The 20,994-nt window shown below is 43.2% G+C and overlaps 1 protein-coding gene across 3 annotated transcripts in view; it reads left to right on the top strand.

Annotated features, from left to right (window-relative positions):
* The first annotated feature begins 1,013 nt into the window (after positions 1-1,013).
* The window catches only part of mpv17 (mitochondrial inner membrane protein MPV17), a 30,788-nt gene continuing 10,807 nt past the window's right edge, over positions 1,014-20,994 (top strand). The window contains exons 1-5 of one of the 3 annotated variants that reach the window (XM_056294903.1): positions 1,014-1,055; positions 1,609-1,702; positions 9,093-9,208; positions 13,092-13,184; positions 18,514-18,609. In XM_056294903.1, the coding sequence (XP_056150878.1) occupies positions 1,630-1,702; positions 9,093-9,208; positions 13,092-13,184; positions 18,514-18,609 (378 nt within the window). In that variant the 5' untranslated portion in view covers positions 1,014-1,055; positions 1,609-1,629. Of the gene's footprint in view, positions 1,056-1,228; positions 1,262-1,608; positions 1,703-9,092; positions 9,209-13,091; positions 13,185-18,513; positions 18,610-20,994 lie in introns of those variants that run through there. The other 2 variants (XM_056294904.1, XM_056294905.1) reach the window with 2 other exon arrangements.

Here is a 20,994-nt window from a genome sequence, read left to right as displayed (position 1 = left end):
ACTTAAAACACTTACGCATCATTTCTTAGTACCTATATTTATTATTCCCTACTGACCATTTTTATTTCTACTGGATGTTCAATTGTGACTTTGACAACTCACATCAGGTGTCGTTTGATAGTTTCAGTTATAACTTTGTTATATTCCGTACCAAGGTTTTATGTTGTTTTTATATTTTGAGAGTATAACGTACAGACTCTGCTTTTTTTCCCCTTTATTAGTGGAGATTGCCACGAGTCTTTAAATGCAAATAAACAGACATACAATGTTGATCATTTCGTGTTGATAGAATAAAATATTACCTTGGCGAATTTTGATTTGTGACTGGTTATTTGCTGGTGATGTGTGTTTCTTTCATACTATTTGTTTTGGCGATGACAACTTCTGCGTCACTCTCATCACACGTCACTCGTCGTCTTTCTCTGTGTGAATGCTGTGTCGGGGTCTGCCTCGCCTCTTGTGTGTATGTGCAGTCTGTTCTCTCTGCAGGGCTGCACTGAGCAGAGCTGGTTTTGTGGTGTGGGGTCCTGAGGGCTCTTGACTGCATCTGTGGGGTTCCCGATGCTGTCTTGGGTGGTCATAGATTCACTAAATTTGCCTTGCAGTCTCTACAAGTTTATTACCCAGCACATTTAAATGTACTAAGTTTTATACATGAACTGTATGTGTTCTACATCACCGTGCTCTGTGCAATCCATGGTGTTACATTATAATTCTGTTACTTGTGTGTATTTGACACCTATTGCATGTCTGTCTGTCCTGGAAGACCGATTCCTCTTGAGGTTTCTCCCATATTCTTTTCCCTGATAAGGTTTTTCTTGTGGAGTTTTTCCCTCATTCGGGTCTAAGGTGCAAGGATAGAGTATATTATTGTATATTGTACTGCTTGTACAGCCCTTCCGGACTACCTTGTGATTTTGGGCTGTACAAATTGTGACGTACGTCACGTTGGGGGGGGTTCAGCCACTAGAGGGCGACATATAACATTTTCTTCCATGTTTACAGGGGAAGTGACGTAGCCCGTGTCAATCGGTGGCACTGGATCAGTCTAGCTGGTGAGTAGCGGCGTGACGCTGTTTTCCTTCACAACACCAAAGTTGTCTCACAGAAACACCACGTTACGCCTTGCGCCACTCAACACGACACTGCCTGATCCACGCGCATTTACTTTTTGCTTTTTTCATATTACGGATCACCGCTGTGCGGAAAGTTTGACCGGAGCTGGTTCCGTGTTTTGAGTTAACTCAGTCAGCCGTTAACGGTGTGTCACTTCTCGGGGTGTTGTAATTGCCCTTTAAAGACTTGTGTAGATTGCATTTGTAATAAAGCTATCGACACGCCGTTGCAGCGCCATTTTATTGAAGGTGAAACTGCAGCATAACGGCCTCTACATGGCGTGCTGTTCATTCACTGGTGCCGATAGCACAAGCAGGTCTCATACATATCCGTCGGTAATGTGATAAGCGGTCATGCAGACCGTGATGGGGAGCATCAGGCTGTACGTGACCACTGATTGTGTGTGTGTGTGTGTGTGTGTGTGTGTGTGTGTGTGTGTCTGTGTCTGTGTCTGTGTCTGTGTCTGTGTCTTTCTTTCTTTCTTCACTTCAGTTCTGTTCTGTAGGAGCTAGAATGGCAGGCCTGTGGAGATCCTACCAGGCCTTGATGACCAAATATCCATGGACTGTCCAGATTGTGACTGCTGGTATGTTTTCACACACACACACACACACACACACACACACACACACTCTCTCACTCAGAGATTTCAACCCTGTTTGAGATATAAAAAAAAAACCCTGAATTTTCAAAGCATTTGACAAATGTCAGAATTAAACCAAGTCTAGACGTTGTTTTGCGTTATTTAAGTCTGCACTGCCCCGGCATTGTGAGTCTGCTTGCTGCTGCTGCTGCTGCTGCTGCTGCTGCACAGTACAGTTCCCCTGCAGAGATTCCTAAAGTTCCTCTCTTGTTTAGATGTGGTCAAGCGTACAGGCGCGTTGTCAGAATATGTCCCTCCCTGTCAGAGGCTATTTCAGAGTCCTGTCCGTCATTCAAATCCGTTCCACTTGTGTTCTGTGAAAGAAGCCCTTCCCCCTGGAAGTCACTATCGTTGACTCGCACCGTTTGACCTGTGTCTGTCTCGCTGACCCTGTCTTGCATGTTGTGGAGGTAATATAGTGTAGGTAATATTAGGAAATAGCAATAACCTTAACCCCCAAATATTTCAGACCTCTTTCTTTTGGAGAAATTTTAAGTAATAGATTCTTGTTGTCATTAGACAACAAAAATTGTGTATCGTGATATGACAATATCCGAATCACATCCTAATACAATACCACTGAAAGACAATGAATGGTATTGAATTAGTGCAGAATTACAGTGTAAAACTACACATATCGCCTGTGATTCCCAGTCTAATCACAGTCCTGTGATGTGTAAAATCTGTGATGCAGTGGTTCTTCGAGTGTTTCATCACCACGGGTATGCAGAGAGTCCTCGGTGGTACGCGAGATGACTCTCGAAATTTGTTGTATGCTTGGAGAAATTGACAAAGCCTAATCAAAACCGTTAGAATATCCATTCTGAATTTGTGCTTCTCTTAGCCAGTATGACTGTCGTATGATGATGATGATGATATCATACTACAGTGCTGGAGGCATGATTTTATGTCAGCAAAAGAAAACATTCACTTTTTTTTGCTTTTGTCATGTTGACAGATTGCGGCCCATTAGGGGTGTGTGTGTGTGTGTGGGTGTGTGTGTGTGTGTGTGGCCAGAATCTGACTCCGGTTTCATGGCTGTCACAGTGTACTTAACAAAGAATAACAACACAACAGTCTTCAGATATATACACAAGGATTAACTATATACCGGTGAAATATGAGACAATAAAGTGCAATGGTGCAGAGAACATATCGCGTGTGTGTGTGTGTGTGCGCGCGCGCGTGTTTTCATGTTGGTCATTGAGATTTGTCGCTCAGTAAATTGTAGGCTTGTATTTAGGTTTCATCTAATGTGGTGCAGTTTTGCAAACACTAGATGGCAGCAGTGCACACCAGAAACGTCTCTATTACATCAATCCTATTGTTTTGGTGTCTCCCATGTTTTAAACGTTTTTTTTTTATTATTATTATCATTACAGTATTATTGCAACATTCATGCATCAGAAATATTGAATTATTCTTCAGTGGTGCTACAAAGCCATTGGATGCATGAGGTAGAATGGGTTTCATCAGCTAAGTTAAAGGTATACAGAACAAATTCAGAATATTCCTCCAGATTGATAAAAAGCTTAAAAGCAAAGGGAAAAGGGGGGTTAGAGAGGGGTTAGAAATAAATGTGTGTGGCAAGAATAAAATCGACGTTTTCTGCCTCATTTTCCATCAAATCATTCATTTCATTGCTGGGGCCCAACTTTTGGGTATCTTTTTCCTTTGTAAAATTCCCACTTTTCTAAACGAGTTCTTTTTGCATCGTTAAATATTTTGCTATTTCATCCGTTGGCTGCTTTTGTTATTATATTGCTGTGAATCACTTTGGAAACTCGGTTCAACATTTTCTATCTAAATAAAGTTTTATTTTTCTCATTCACCTCACTGTGAATGTAAACATGTTTGCAGATGATGTGCACTGCACAAGTCGGTTACAGTAAATCAAAGTTGTGTCCAACCATCAAACTATGACGAAAGCCAGGAGTGTTAAAGTTCAAGCTCCAAGTACATTTGCACATACAAGTAGTTTGACTTGGTGGGATTGTCAGCATAAAGAACAAAAAGGACATAAAAAAAATGAGATGAAGAAGTAGAAGAAGAAAATTTATTTAATCTGCGAGATTCTGTCCTTGTGGCTAAAAATCTTGACATTACCAGATAAGTAAAGAAACTATGGATTAATAGCTTCTTTTCTTTACAAGACCCCAAGAACAGGAGATGTCATGTTGTAACAACAGATTAAGCTTTTTAAATTTCATTGAGATTGACAAAATATTTTAAAAACCAAGTAAAAAAATTGATTTTTTTTTAAAAATTTCATTGGGATTCACATACTTTAGATATAGAAGGTTATGGACTTGTTGATTAGGCCTAGATCTGATACTGTGTGTGTGTGTGTGTGTGTGTGTGTGTGTGCGTGCGTGCGTGCGTGCGTGCGTGCGTGCATGCATGCATGCACAAGCCTGCCTTTTTCTTGGTTTATATTTATGTAATGGAGATTACCAACTGAAATGACTCATCAGCATTGTCTTCACTCACGTTAAAGGAAAAGGAGAGAGAGAGAGACTAGGAAGAAGAATCAGAAGAGAGGGGGAGTGTGGGGAGGGAAAGAGAAGAGAATGAGAGGTGGGAGGAAGGGTGAGGAGAGACAGAAAGGTAATGCTCATGATCGCAACACCAAGCAAGCTGTACCTGTGCTGAGTGTGTGTGTGTGTGTGTGTTTGTTGGTGAGGGACTGAATGACTTGATGCACTGATAATTTGACGTATACATTTCCCATTTGTATTGACACGCTGACAGCACAATTCCTAAGCGTGCGCACACACACTTATGCACACACATGCACGCATCCACGCACATGCCTTGTATAAGTTTTTCCCAACCGTCTCTGGGACGTGGCGTTCCCGTTCTGTTGTTTGAGACTGAGTGCAGCTCTTCATACGGGGTGATGCAGGTCGGACTCGTCTCATCAGCTAAATGCTCTGAGCTCCATCCTTCCTCGTTTTTTCCCCCACCCGGGGGGAAGCCAGCCAACTTACTGCACCCATCCGAGGGTGTGCCAGTCTGAATTCAGCCTTTTTTCACCCTCTCCTGTGGTTCTGCCTCCCTCCCTCAACCCAAGGTCAGGTGTAGTACAGCGGTAGCTGTGTGCCAACAGCATTTTTCTCCTAGAGGACCGGCCCGGGGTCAGACATCTCTTTCTATTTTCATCACTAGATATTGATGGCGCATTGTTACGGGGTTTTGTTCTGTTCTGTTTTATCCAAAGACGATCCGGTTTTCTCCACAAGTCTTTCACAGCTAGGTAAACCTGAGGGAAACCAGTGCTTGGCAATAGCTCAACGTGTACAATTATACCTTTCTTCATACTTTTTTTGTTTTATATGTATTAGATATGTTTTATTATAAAATAGATAAATACGAACAATAAGTATTGATATATAATAATGAATAATATAAATACTAATATATAATAATAAATAAATATAAAAATAATTTAAAAATATGAATAATTAAAGAAATAATAATAATAATAATAATAATAATAATAAAATACCTTGACCGTACCCCGGAGAAGTGGCTGAAGAGGAATGAATGAATGAATCTATAATAATAAATAATAAATAAATAAATATGTTTTAAAGTTCATTATATGATGGTTGATGTTTTCGAACTAGCCATTTGATTTTTTTTTTTCATGAAATATTCGTTGTTTAGCTTCGCTTTCCCCGATATTCAGCTAGCATTTTACAACAGCCAAGGAGCAGTGTTTCTTCAGGAAAGAGGTATTTCACGGTTTATACCTGCTTTGATTGGGTTTTTTTTTCTTTCTTGAGTCAGCAAAACAAGTTGTGGAGTTGGCCGAAGCGGTCCAGACCCCTGATCTTTAAATGGGTTTATTCTCCTCTCATGAGCCCGTCTCCCCACGTTACAGCCAATGTCCTCTGCGTCAAACTAACACACACGTGGTTTTATTGTTTCTCAGAGTGAACGACTGGCATTTGCTCTGTCCTGCGTGTGTGTGCGTGCATGCATGGGTGCATGCATGCTTGTGTGTGTTTGTATCGCTCTTCTCCACTTTAACTATCTTTACTAGCGGCCCGTTGACATTTTAAGGAAAGGTTCACCCCTGTCCTGCTGGGTTCATCCTCTGTCATGATACAGTGCCGTCCTTTATTCCTGGTAGATGGTCGACATCGGTGGACGACGATAGTGGGTCTGTACAGCTGCCAGCCGGTTTCCGGGAGCGGTTGCATGTACGAGGAACATACACTAGACATTACTAACATATAGAGACATTATTTAGATAGTAGAATTTATTTATTTATTCATTGCAGTTAAAAAAAAACAGATTGAACCTCGTGAAACTTTGTTGTCTAATATGCAGACACCCAGGAGAATGTTTGATGCAGACAATGCAAGGGAAAATACTTCTTTTTTTCTGCAGTTGTTGGTTCCCGTCCATCCAACCATCTAGCGACCCATCCTTTCGTCCATTCTGGGTTTTTTTGTCCTTTTGTCCTGTCCCTGGCCATCTGCTCTGATGCTAGACGGGCCTTGCTGTGTTTGTTTAGACCCTCCAGAGGGAGAGAGATAGTCAAGGTGCGAATAATAGAAGCAGCAGTCACTCCTCCATGGCAGGAGGCTACTCACAGGGTCTGAAAGCTTTCCAAAAAAGAGGGGGCGGATAACAGAGAGAGAAGGAGGGAAACAACCGAGGAGGGAAAAGGAAGTAGCACATTAATGGGCGGCAGTGAAGTAGTAATATCAGAATCCTAGATTGTCTCTCTCGGTGGCTCCGGTGGCTCCATCCAAAATGGAGCCACAAATGGCTGCCACGGTGTGTAGCTCTGAACAACAATCTCTCTGTCTCTCTCGTGCTCTCTCTCATCGGTTCTCTGTGAGGGAGGTCTCTACGCTTACCGCCGCCTCTAATCTACCACCTGCTATCCTTCTGTCCCATTGGCTCACAGCAAGGTCTCTATTACAGAGCACTTCTGGAAAGTTAGTTGCTGAGGTCAAACACCTGCACACTCACAGTGGCGCGCAATACCCACACATACACATAGAGACCGCCCTTCTTATGTTGTTACAATCCTTCTACACACCGTCGATTTTCTGAAAAATGCTCCATCCGCACACCACTTGCCCACTTGTGTGTGTGTGTGTGTGTGTGTGTGCGTGCGTGCGTGCGTGCGTGCGTGTGTGCGCGTAAGTGACAGGGATTCGTGGCATTTGGTTTGGATGGCTGTGACCCACTCCATCTTTTTGATTGGCATTATACTACACACACATCATCCCAATGAACCTTCACATTTGTGTCGATCAATAGCTACAGCTGCTGACGCCATAGCAGAGCCAGTGTTTGTTAAAATGTGTATTCAAATGATCCACTAAAAGTTTGCTTTTGATCACCATAGTTTCTTAATTAATGGGGACATCCTTTTGTTGTGTATCACTGATCATTGTACAGACCCACCCAAGCTAAGTAACAAAGACTTGTCAATGTCACGCTGAGGTCCTGCACATGTTGTTATTGTTGTTGTTGTTGTTGTTCTTCTTCTTCTCCCCCCCTCTTCCTCCTCCTCCTCTTTTTTTTGGCTCAGTGGGCACATACAGGCCATAAGGTCAGAATATACTTTATCCGAATGTCAATGACGGGAAAATGAGTCTCAGTCTTACATGAGCTTGAAGTCCTTGTTTTGTTGTTGATGCTTCTCCCAGAAGTTGTGTAGTCTGATTTTTATTTTTTTTTGGGGGGGGGGGGTTCATCAAAACGGTTGTTAATGTCATATTTCAGAACATTTTCGTTCACATTTGTAAGAGTGACATTTTCTGCTAATTTTTGAATTTTTAAAACCATTTCTGCTCGAGTCCTATACCTTTCTTACTAAGTGAGGCCCATTATGTTCCACCTGCATGTTATTCCCACGACCTTTCTGAAAGAGTGATTCCTTTGTTCTGGGGATTTATCATATCTCTCAATTATCAGACCTTTCCCCCTCTTGTTTTAAGCATGCACTACCCATAAACCTATGCTCAAATTCCTCGGCTCTCAACATCTGCAGGCCTATTTCCAAATGTCTTTTTTATTTTTAAGACTCTAAGAAGCAGTTATCTCTATTGAACCGACAGCTTCTATAAGTCAAAAATATATTTTTCAGAAATTTAAGTTCAAGATCATTACACCTTAATTAAATCCGTTAGCGCCTGGGTTTGAATTGGTTCAGTTCTTCTTTTTTTTATAATCCCTCTTCTGTTTAGAGAGAAGATTTGTTATCATCCTCACTTAGGGAGTTCACCAAGGTTCAAATCAAGGTCCCATCCTTTTTTTAGTTGTTTACACTTTGCTCAGCCCTCTGGTTACATTATCCTTAGAGGCAATATCTATTTCCACCTGCCTACACACCCACACCCACACACACACACACACACACACACACCTTTGTTATCTGTTCACTATTACTATATGATGTTTTGATATTGAATGTCTTGCAGTACAGCAAAAGGAGAGCAGTCTTATTGCTTACATAGAAGGGTGTATATACATACATTTTCCTCTAGGTGCAGTATGTGACCAATCATGTGAGACTGGCCCTCCTGTTTAAACGACCGTATTGGCTGAATTTTTGGCCCCTTGTGAACAACTCATGAGGGTGTTTTCTCTCGTAATCGACATGATTAGACAAAGCTCGATATCCTTGTTCAGTAAAATGAGAACACTCAGAAATGACAACCTCACGTTAATCCTAAACATAACCACTACCTAAACTTAACCACTGTGTAAATTTAATCACCGTAACTGTAGTTGCTGTCACTACTAGTCTGCAACTACCATGATGGTTTCTGAGGGGAAAAGACTGCCCCCATCACAGCATAGCCAATGTGGTAATTTTTGGGGACGCACAGAGTCAGTAATATAAATCTCGTTATTCATCATGTGTGAAATAAAGGACATCTTGGTGTGTTATTAAGCGGAATCAGGTTGTTTTCGTATGCAGTGTAAGAAATTAATTGGGGGGGATATTAAGTGAGCCTCTTGCTAACCCTCCCCAAAGGGAACTCATGCCGGTACCAGTGCTGGCACCAACACTGGCATGTGCCTGGGCACGTGTCTGCCTGCTGAGCATTGGCACTTAACCTACAGAGAGAGACAAGGCTAACAGTCCCCAATCTCTTGATCTCTCTCTCTCTCTCTCTCTGTCGTTCCTCGTTCTTGCTTACCCTCTTTCTCTGTTTCTCTGTTTCCTTTTCCTCTTTCTCTATTCCAAACTCCCATGCGCTCTCGCTATCTGTTCTTCCTACATCCCCACCTTCCTTCTTTTCCTTCACCCTTCCTTGGTGTCTTCCCTGTCTCTCATCTGCCCACTCTCTCCTCCAGGCTCCTTGGTTGGTGTTGGTGATGTCATCTCTCAGCAGCTGATTGAGAGGAGGGGCCTGGCCAATCACAGCATGCGACGAACGGCCAAGATGATGAGTATCGGCTTCTTCTTTGTTGTGAGTCTCCTCTGTATTTCATCTCTTCTGCAATAACTAATGGAGTTTTTGTTTCAAGAACATCCCCAGTTAAATAATTGATACTTACAGAAAACGATTGCTAGTGTGAAACCTGTTTGTGATTATGAGTATTATCAGGTTCTCTTGTTTTTAGCGAATTTAATACCTCATGTAAGGCATAGTATTAATTTTGGGGATGAAATAGTTTATGTTTATGAAATATAGTTTTGTTCAGTTTGCAAGCAGAAATGATATGATGCAACAATAAAAAATGGATACTTACAGAGAATGATCATGGGGAAAATATTAGTATTAGTGTTATTATTTTATTGTTTATTAGCAAGCTTAAAAATCACAATTTTTCAGAACAAAACAATCTGTTCATGAAATAATGAGGAATTTACCAGCACATAAAGTATGACGTAAGTATTGCAAGTGTTATCTTATGAAAGCACTTTTGTAAATACCCAGTTTGAGTGCTATGCTTCAGCATAGGCTTGCGATTGCAGTTATCGGGTGGGCTTCAGTTAAATTCTATGACACCTCCATAAGTCATCCATCAACCACCTCAGCGTGTATGTTCAACACTAATCACAACCGTCCTTATCTACATTAACCCATATTTAATCATGGGCTCATACATTACAACATTACACCTAATCATTTGTGTCCCCTGTGTTGGTCTCAGGAACCACATGCTGATGGGACAGCTGACCTGATTGACCTAAAATGGCCCACTCAGCAGCTCGTAAACGGAATAATACCAACAATTATAGGTCTTAAGGAATGGGTCTGCCCGGCTGATTTGAAAGATGATCTCAACAATTTAGATACTGTGAGCTTAACTACGGGATAATCTACTACTACTGCTAGTGCTACTACTTTCGGCTGCTCCTGTTAGGGGTCACCAAAGCAGATCATCCGTTTCCATTTCTTCCTGTCCTCTGCATCTTCCTCTGTCACACCAGCCACCTGCATGTCCTCTCTCACCACATCCATAAACCTCCTCTTTGGCCTTCCTCTTTTCCTCTTCCCTGACGTCGACATCTCGATATATTTTGGAGCCAGTCCATGAAAGGATTCAGAAATGAGCAAAATAATTTTAAAATCTATCCCAGTGTGTAGACCAGTCTAAAGATTTGAAGGCAGTGATAATTAAAACTCTTACTGAAGCATTCTAGTATGAATTGTAATTGCCCCATTTGCTTTTGGGGGGGAAGGCCAAAGATCAGTGCGTTACTGTAGTCCAGTCTGCTGTTTTTGCATTCATGCAAGAAATGTTCTGTGTAAGCCGGGAGGAGGAACAGTCTGATCTTTGGTTTTGATTACAGTCCACATTTGAGGCTCAAATTTTAAATCTTGCAGAAGCCCGGTTTAAAAAGCCAGACTTTATACCATTTCAAATAGGATTATTGGTTTGGTTTATTTATTTGGTTTGGTTTATTTAAGTCAAGATTGAAGGAAGCACCAGTGAACCGGTGTGGGGTAGAGACTGGAAATAGAAATCTTCCAGCCCGACGGTGTAAACACACTGCTCTTCAAGACACATTTTACTGCTCACATTATGACCCTCTCACCACAACTCAGGTTCCTCCGGTGATGTAACGCTGAGCTGGGTGAGACAGATGTGTGTCTAATTCTACTACTATCACAAGATGCCGCAAGAGAAATGGGCTGAGAGCCAAACATACCCAAAGGCATACACTTACATAAATTAGTGCTCACATGCACAAATATCAACACACACCTACCATATTTGAGACCCAGCAATTCATTTTTGACCACTTTAGTGGACGTAGCGTTTTTGCTCATATCTCTCATACTATACATGCCACTGTATTCAGTCCTGTTTCCCCTTAAAGACGACAACTGTGCCTGTAAAATGACGGCACGTGTGTGTGTGTGTGGGGGGGGGTTGTCCACTACAGTGGGCATGTTGTAAAATTTGAACTAAATCAAATTTTAACATGCTTTTCTTTGCAATGGGTGTTTTACCACCCCAACACTTAATTTATGTGCAAAAAATTTGAAATTAAACAACATTATTTTTCCTGGGTCTCAGGAGGCGACACACAAGACTTGTGCTCAGGTGTGTTGCATTCACCTTTCTATGCTTGTGCACTTTGACTACTTCTGTAAATTGATTTCAGACAATAAAACATTGTAATATGGTGACCTGCACTTTAACACACACACACACATGCGTGTGTGTGTGGTGTAAGCGATTAGCCACCTGCATGCCTTTCCAAGGCAGGTGACTAATTGCTTGCTGCATTCCTTTGCAAGGCGCAACTGCATGCAAGGCATGCAGTTGCGCCTTTCTTGCTGGACTCTGCTTGTCCCACCAGTAGAATTTCAGTAGAATCTGCCGAGTCTCACCTAGTGGGCCGTTTTACTTCCATTCACTCTTTCAAAAAGTTTTGACGTCAGCGCTACGTACACAAAGGTTATTTATATATCCGTAATCGTCTTACGCGCCAACAATAGGCCCATTGTGCGGTCCTAGAATAAACAGAGAAAAGATGTTGGCGTATTTTTCGTTTAAAAAAAACAACTGAAGAACTATAAATATTTTCTCAGTTTTTAGGATAACAACACTGCTCTTGTGTTGGATATTTATCTTCACCCTAGTGCAGAAAAGTATGCCTCATAACAGATTACGTCACGGTTCTTCAGACTGATGTGTATTTCACTGGGATAATTGTGTCTTGGCAGGTCAAAGAATACCCCTAGTTTAGTTTTCCACATATTAAAGAGTTGTAAGATTTTATTTCCTGAATAGTCTTGGAGGTCTGGTAAATGTGACTTTCTCTGGAGCCCCCCCCCCCCGGACACTCATATTTTCTGAGTCATCCAGCTTTTTTTGTTTTTAGTGGTAAAATTGCTCCTCTTAAAATTGATTTTAACAGAGTTTTAAGATGTCTTACATTCAACTATAAAATATGCAGCCAGGCACCATGCATATGGCCTGCCAAGTTGAAGATCTTGGACCTGGTGGAAGTTATATCGTTGAACTACAATATGTGCGAGTGCCTTTTTCATTTAACAATCAATCCCTAGTCAGTTTGATTAGTTGAAGAGTCAAACGCTCAACTTTCAGGTTGATAATAAAACAAGGCACACTGCAGGGACTCCAGTAATATGTTTACATTTAACTTGATTATGGGGGACGGGGGGTTCTTCCAAACTAGAGCTCATTAATAGACTGATCTCCCAACTAGGACCTAGTCATTGACCGAGGATCCAGCATTAGCACTGCTTGGCATCCTCCTCATCATATTCTTCATATATTTTATAATTCCATTATAATTCTGTTATCCTCCTTCAATATTGTATTTTGTAAATTGTGTAAACACAATTGCAGTTGTTCCTTATCTGATGAGAGGGTTTAAGGACAGGATGCTGTGTTGCTGTAAAGCCCCTTGAGGCAAATTTGTGATATTCATCCATCCATCCATTATCCAAGCCGCTTATCCTAGTTAGGGTCACGGGGATGCTGGAGCCTATCCCAGCAGTCATTGGGCAGCAGGTGGGGAGACACCCTGGACAGGCCGCCAGGCCATCACAGGGCCGACGTATTCACACCTAGGGACAATTTAGTACAGCCGATTCCCCTGATCTACATGTCTTTGGACTGTGGGCGGAAACCGGAGCACCTGGAGGAAACCCATGCAGACATCGGGAGAACATGCAAACTCCACACAGAGGCTGACCTGGGATGACCCCCGAGGTTGGACAACCCCGGGGTTCAAACCCAGGACCTTCTTGCTGTGAGGTGACCGCCCTAACCACTGCGCCACTGTGTCACCTAATTTGTGATTTTGGGCTATACAAATAAAATTGACTTGACTTGATATGTGAAATGTTTTGTTTTCCAACCTAGGGCCCGGTCATAGGAGGCTGGTACAAGGTACTTGACAGACTGGTGGTCGGAGGAACGAAAAGTGCTGCAATGAAGAAGATGCTGGTGGACCAGGTGAGAAAAGCGTCTGTGGTGGTGTTGGAAGCTGGTTTGTTTTGGCATATCTAAACACAGCAGTCATCTTTGAGCCACAATTAAAAGGAGCAATGATCCTGATGGGAGGGTAGTCTTGGTACACTTCATAATAAATCGTGAAACAGTGGTTATAATACAAGAAGTCCAGCCTGACTCTAGAGACCAACTGTGTTTTATGGTCCAAACACATCGTGAAAACTGAGTTAAAACATTTTTATTCTCACTGTGGCTCACAGAAACAACAATAATAATGAGTCATGAGGCAGCACAATTTCTTCTCTGCATAAATTCAAGCAGCACATTGTTTTGTTGTCTTGAAACACGTTGAAATTCAACATAATGTTCATATATAACCGATTGGTACGCAAACAGTCTGTTATAATACCACAGTGGTATTAGTGGTAATAGTTTGCCATATTAAACGTAACCATACCAGTGTGTAAATATGCCTTTGATGGAGACCAAACAGACCAAGGCTTTTGAATAGGCACTGAGGCACCCGGTATGGTCATCTTCTTCTGCCCCTTCTTGTTTTCCCTCCTCTGCATTCCCTGGTCACATTTTAGGCAAGTCAAATGAATTTAGAGTTCATCTTAATTGGAGACACCGCTGTAGGAAGGACACTCTGGGGCGGCAGTAGCTCAGAGGTCGAGCAGGTCGTCTGGTAACTGGAAGGTTGCCAGTTCAATCCTCGGTTCCTCCTTGCAAAAATGTTGAGGTATCCCTGAGCAAGACACCTACGTAACCCCTAACTGCTCCCAGTGAGCTGTTACCGTGGATGGTTGGCATTGCCATCAGTGTATGAGTGTGTGTGTGTGTGTGTGTGTGTGTGTGTGTGTGTGTGTGTGTGTGTGTGTGAGAATGAGGCATTAATTGATTGTAAGACACTTTGAGTGGCTGTTGCAGCTATAAAAGCACTATATAAAATGCAATCCATTTACCATTTACTATTCTCTGAGAGGAGCAGTTTGATTAACTGTACCTGTTTTCTCATCTCATCTCATCTCATCTCATCTCATCTCATCTCATCATTAGCTGCTTCTCCAGGGTCAGGTCGTGGTGGCAGCAAGCTAAGTAGGGCACTCCAGATGCCCCTCTCCCCAGCAATACCCTTCAGCTCCTCCTGGGGATCGCAAGGCATTCCCAGGCCACATTGGATATGTAGTCCCTCCAGCGAGTTCTGGGTTTACCCTGGGGTCTCCCCCCAGTTGGACGTGCCTGGTAAACCTCCAAAAGAAGGCGCCCAGGAGGCATCCTAATCAGATGCCCGAACCACCTCAACTGGCTCCTTTCAACATGAAGGAGCAGCAGCTCTACTCCGAGCTCCCTCTGGATGTCTGAGCTCCTCACCCAATTTCTAAGGCTGAGCCCAGACACCCTACGGAGGAAACTCATTTCAGCCGCTTGTATCCATGATTTCACCCTTTTGGTCACTACCTAAAGCTCATGACCATAGGTGAGGGTTGAAATGTAGACTGACTGGTAAATTGAGAGCTTTGCCTTCCAGCTCAGCTCCCTCTTCACCACAACAGTCCGGTACAATGTCTGCATTACTGCTGATGCTGCACCAATCCGCCTGTCAATCTCCCTCTCCATCCTACCCTTACTCATAAACAAGACCCCATGATACTTGAACTCCTTCACCTGAGGCAACAACTCATCCCCAACCTGGAGGAAGCAATACACCATTTACTGGTAGAGAACTATGGCCTCAGACTTGGACGTGCTGACTCTCATCCCGGCCATTTCATACTCAGCTGCAAACTGCCCCAGTGTGCGCTGGAGGTCACGTTCTGGTGAAGCCAACAAAACCACATAATCTGCGAAGAGCAGACATGCAATTCTGAGGTTCCCAAAACGGACACACTCCTCACCTTGGCTGCACCTTGAGATCCTGGCCATGAATATCACAAACAGAATCGGAGACAAGGGACAACCTTGTTGGAGTCCAACACCCACTGAAAACGTGTTTGACTTTGTGCCGAGAATGTGGACACAGCTCTCACTTTGGTTATGCAAGGACCGGCTTGCTTGTAGCAACTGCCCCGGTACCCCATACTACCGCAGTAGCCCCCACAGAGTGCTCTGGGGTACACGGTTGTAAGCCTTCTCCAAGTCCACAAAACACATGTAACTCCCATGCCCCCCTCAGTACTTCCGCATAGGTAAAGAGTTGGTCCGTTGTTCCATGGCCAGGACGGAATCCGCATTGTTCCTCCTGGATCCGAGGTTCGACAGTCAGTTTGAGCCTCCTTTCCAGCACCCTAGAGTAGACTTTCCCAGGGAGGCTGAGCAGTGCGATGCCCCGATAATTGGAGCGTACCTTCTGGTGCATGTTTTATGGCAAAAAAGCAATTAATAAATGACATGTCCCAGAACTCAATTGAGAATTTTCTTCACAGGGTGAGTTTACAGTTGAGGTTCCCCTTTAGAAACTGTAAGCAACTGTCCAGCACACAACTTTTAGGCTTCTGCGCCTGGTCTATTCTCCACTCTGTCTAAAAGGCTCCTCTCATATCTTCTACTAATTCCATTACTGGCCAAAGCTAAGATAGACAATTTTGTATTTGAAATTGACCTTGAAAGTCATTGAATTTTCCCTCGATTTTTACATCTACCTGAACGTTGGATCACTGATGTTGATAACAACAATTATGTTAACAGTTATGTACAGGAGAGATGTGTCCATGTCGGTTTCCTCACCAGATGTTCACCACAGCCAACATTATCATCTCCCTGTAGGTTTATATCCCCCCTAGGCGTGATGTCAGCTAATCTCCCCCATTGACAGGTGAAGGAACAAAGGCAAGCCTCCTGATTTTAGAGGATGAGAGGAGGACAATGAGGCTCGCGCGTTGCCCTCTCCTGGAGGCGGGATTACATCCTGTGCAAAGAAGGGCCAAGCTTTTGAGAAATGCAACTATTTTCACACATGGCTTCCTCCAAATGTGGCATCCCACAGGCTAAACTTAGAAAGCGGCTTTTATTTTTTTTCTCCCTTCCTCTCCCTCTATTCATGTTTCTCTCTTTATTGCTTGTCCTCTCTTGTTTTTTCTCTCTCTCTCTCTCTCTCTCTCTCTCTCTCTCTCTCTCTCTCTCTCTCTCTCTCTCTCTCTCTCCCCCTCTCCCTCTCGCTCACACCGTGGAGAAATTTATCCCAAACAGTATCTTGTCATTGTCAGTGCAAGTAAATGGTATGGATATTCTGCTATTTTGTTTGCCGGTGTGTGTGTATGCATACATATATCTTCACTAAGTGGACTTTTTTTCTGCCATAGAGATACAGTGTGCTCCTGTCAGCCTGACAGTCAGACATGAGTCTAGCCAGTTAACATTTCTCTGTCAGTAACCAAGTGCATTCAAATCAGGCCATTAAGCTGAGCCCTCTCTCCCAGTTATAGCTTACCTTATTACCTTTCCTTCACCTGCTGTGATGCTTAAACGTCTCCCTGAGGGTGACGTTAGACCCCATTGGACTTCGAACATCTCTCACACACCCCACTGTACTGCAGCGTTTACAGAATGAGAAACAGCTTATTTTAAGTACTTCGCATCATATCGAGGGGTTTCTTTCCGAGGTTAGATATACGCCACTTTAAAAATGTGGTAGTGAGTCTTAAAAAAGGAATTGCTGGCCCTGAAAGCATCAGTTCACTTCGGACTGGTCTCGAGGTTAATGGACCACCCAAAGACCTTTTTCGCAGAGTATAGTAGCACTTTAAATACATTAAAAAGTTTCAAATATTGAGCATAGAAAAATCAGGTGACAGTCACCTTGTAAAGAAATAAATGAATAGTATTTGGAAAGGCGTCCTGTGAATAGGTCTTCCTGGTAATCAAAGTTGTATGCATAATTTCAAGGAAAATAACATTTTAGCCTCCACATGACTCTCACTGTTGATATGGGTAAAACTGCCTACAGGTAGACTGGCCACAACAGAACAGGGCTCTGATGAGGTGCGATTTTAACCCTTTTTGAAATATCTAGTAGAGCTAAGTGTCCGCTTCTGCATCTGACAGGTTTCATGTTGTTATATTATATTATATTATATTATATCATTTCATATTATATGTGGCTCCATCTGCCTTAGGACAGTGATCGAAATCCCATTTGGTGGCTGAAAAGATTTAAAATTACACCTTTACACGGTCTACCTGTTTCACACCTGTGTATCTGAAGTGACTGTATCTATGTGTAGTGAGTTGAACCACTAGCAGTGCTGACAAATGACCTAAAAAAAGCTAGATTTTCATAGTACAGCTCCCGGTCACTGCTCCACCCCCTCTCGTCCAGTCCGGGGGGAGGGGGGGGGGTGCGCCCCAACCGACCAGAGTTTGATATGCCACTTTGGTTCCCAGCACATAAATTTACCTTCTCTTCTTTTTTTTTCTTTTTTCTTTTTGTTGTTGATTCCCCCCCTTTTCTCCCCAATTGTATCCAGCCAATTACCCCACTCTTCTGAGCCATACCGGTCACTGCTCCACACCCTCTGCTGATCCGGGGAGGGCTGCAGACTACCACATGCCTCCTCTGATACATGTGGAGTCACCAGCCGCTTCTTTTCACCTGACAGTGAGGAGTTTCACCAGGGGGATGTAGCGCATGGGAGGATCACGCCATTGCCCCCAGTTCCCCCTCCTCCCCCGAACAGGCACCCCGACCAACCAGAGGAGGCACTAGTGCAGTGACCAGGACATAACCACATCCGGCTTCCCACCCGCAGATACGGCCAGTTGTGTCTGTGGGGACACCCGACCAAGCTGGAGGTAACACGGGGATTGGAACCAACGACCCCCGTGTTGGTAAGGAACGGAATAGACCTCCATGCCACCCGGACGCCCCAAATTTTCCTTCTCTCCTAACATCCAACAGGGCCCCATTACTTTAATTCTCAGTGACAACGCCATCATTCTCATCACTGCTATCAAGTCACTATTTACTGTCCTCAGCAGCTGACATAAAGTTGGTTGTATTATCTGACCACAAATAATTGGTGACAGATAAATATCCGTGTAACTTGTCTGTGCACACTTGTGCTTGCACGCAAACAAAGACACACACACACACACACACACACACACACACACACACACACACACACGCTTTAATACCTGAACAAGCAAACATTTCTTTTTGTTTTTCAGGCTAACCTCAGACAGACATATCTCTCTTATTAAACTTTGTAATTGTCTCTCTTAGGTATGCATATACTGATATACTGCACATATATATTTATCTCTTTCCTTCAAACGACTTCACTCGTCATCATTAACATCGTGACTGATATTTTGTGTTTCTGTGTCCTAGCTGGGTTTTGCCCCGTGCTTCCTGGGAGCCTTCCTGTGCATCTCCGGTTCCCTGAATGGACTGACGGTGGAGCAGAATGTCGCCAAGCTCAAGCGGGTGAGGTGGCTTTACTTTAACACTACATCACTCCTTATTGTTGACACCGATATTTGCTGGGAAAAACGAAGCCATTTGCAACCCGAACTGTTGTGACTTGAGTTTGGATGTTCCCCAACTAGAATTCAGATTTTGGGGGACTTGCATGTTGATTGAGTTGAATGTGGTTACTGTATGTGGACATCACTGATAATATATGCCTTTTCCTTCATTCCTAAAACAGTCACTGTGTGGAAGTAAGTGTTTATTTGTTTTGTTTTTCTATACCAGACCACAGTAACTTGTGTTGGACAGGAATTTTGTTAGAATTTGTTTTTAGGTGACCCTGTAAGGTTAATTAGTTTGATAAAATAAAGGTTTAATAAGATTGAAAATAAATATGCTCCAGATGGGGGTGAAAATGTCTTTAAGTTTGGATGATTCAGAACCAGATTTAGAATCAATGAGGATAACAGGTCGGGTCTACAAGAGGAGTAAAAGTGTGCACAGTCTGGCTCAGGTGCAGGATAAAGAGCAAACCCACAGGAAAGAATATTTGCACATTAAATTTCACGCTCCCCTGAAGATTTATGGCAGTGTTTGGACCGATTGCCTGACAAAGACGCCATCGGTCAAAATGACGCGATTAATCTTCCTTGGAGCTTGAAATTTTGTGTGCAAATGTGTTTTTCCTTTGAAGTGGTCATCCTTTCCCCAAAAAGGAAATACCTCAAACCTGCCTGAGTTCAAATCCTTTTCTTTTCAGATAATCTAATTTCTTTTGATACAAGTGCAGCGCTTGCCATAGACCCCGCTTCCTGTGTCACTCTCGGCAAAGATGACTCAGAGCCGAAGACCCGAGGGTCACACGCTCCAATCCCCAGAGTAATGCCACCGGCTCCCGCAACAAATACTGTCAATGATCCTGAGAGCAACACACTTAACCTCCGATTCTCTGCTCACTGGCCGGCAGCAGCAGAGGACTGTGGTTAAACTGGGCAGCTTTCAGATATCAGTAGGACTGTGATGCAAGGTGTTTATTAAAGAAATAAAAACAGGAAAGAGCAAGTGTGCTCTGTGACCCTCCTGAGGTAAATGGAAGTACAAAAAGAGGAGGCTGTCGAGCTCCTACATTTGTGGACTGCTCTCTTGGCGCTCCCTGTTCTCACAAAAGCTGGCTGACCCTCATCTCTCACCCCTCATTATTATTAGAAGCTATTTCCTCCAATGGAGGAAGAGACGGATGGAGGGTGCGGAGAAAGGGGGAAGGAGGAGGGTTGTGGAAATAGCAACGCCTGGGTGACTCACTTCTTTGTGCTCATGGCTATGGATAGAGTGTGTGTATTCAAGCCTATATCTGAATGTGTGTGTGTGTGTGTGTGTGTGTGTGTGTGTGTGTGTGTGTGTGTGTGTGTGTGTGTGTGTGTGTGTGTGTGTGTGTGTGTGTGTGTGTTTTAGCGGTCACATCGGAGCAACATGGTATCTTGTGCTAACCCAGTCTTCCATCACCGCTCCTAACTCATCATTCCACTGCTCAACTAGCAGGCCATTAATTGTTTACCTAAGCGAAGACAGGGCCCCTCCACAAGAGTTTGGGCCCAAAAGGCCAATCAGGTAAATGTCAGAAAAGACAGGAAACAAATAACGAATGTGTTCATTACAGAAGCTCGACCTGTCAGCCCGCTGCAGAGTAAATGTGTGATAGAAAGCAATGGGGTGACCTAACGACTGACGGGTCTGGTGTGACGTCAAATGGATGTTTATTGACTGATCTATATAACACAGTGCATCAGCTGCCTAAAAGTTAGAGTGGCAATCTTCTGTCCCTCCATGTCAGCTGGGGATTCAAACCTGGGCTTGGAAAGTAAACAAGTAACACTTTGTACCCCCCCCCCCCCGAATTTTTCAGGAGGAAGACCACTTAACCCCTGGCCGCTCAATTGGAGATCAAAGAAGGTTGAATCAGTTCATCTGGATGATTCAACCTTCTTTGGTTTTCTTAACTGGATTATTGAGCATGCATCAAGTCAATTGGAGATGCTAACTGACCAAAGGTAGGGGTCTGTGGTTGAGGTTAGGGTTAGGGCTCCCAGAGTGGCTCCCAGTTGTGAATGCGTTTGACTGTAGGAAGAGGAAACAAAGAGATGAGGGAACACACCGTGCATATTTGTTGAAACCATTGATTACTAAGGTCACAACTTACTTACTTATGGTCTTCACCCCCTTTGGGGCATAAGGCATCGATAGTGTTCCTCCTCCTATCACGGTCTTTAGCAACTAGTTCCTCACCCCATGAGAGACCTATCTGTCATAAAAAAGTGTAACATCCGCATTTTGTAATAAGTTGTTACATATTGCACCGGTTATTACAAAATGCGGATGTTACACTTTTTTATGAAGAAAATG

The sequence above is a fragment of the Lampris incognitus genome, chromosome 15 (genome assembly GCF_029633865.1).
Source record: "Lampris incognitus isolate fLamInc1 chromosome 15, fLamInc1.hap2, whole genome shotgun sequence".
NCBI classification, from domain to species: Eukaryota; Metazoa; Chordata; class Actinopteri; order Lampriformes; family Lampridae; genus Lampris; species Lampris incognitus.
Note: the sequence above shows the minus strand (reverse complement) of the source record. Positions and strands in the feature narration are given on the sequence as shown.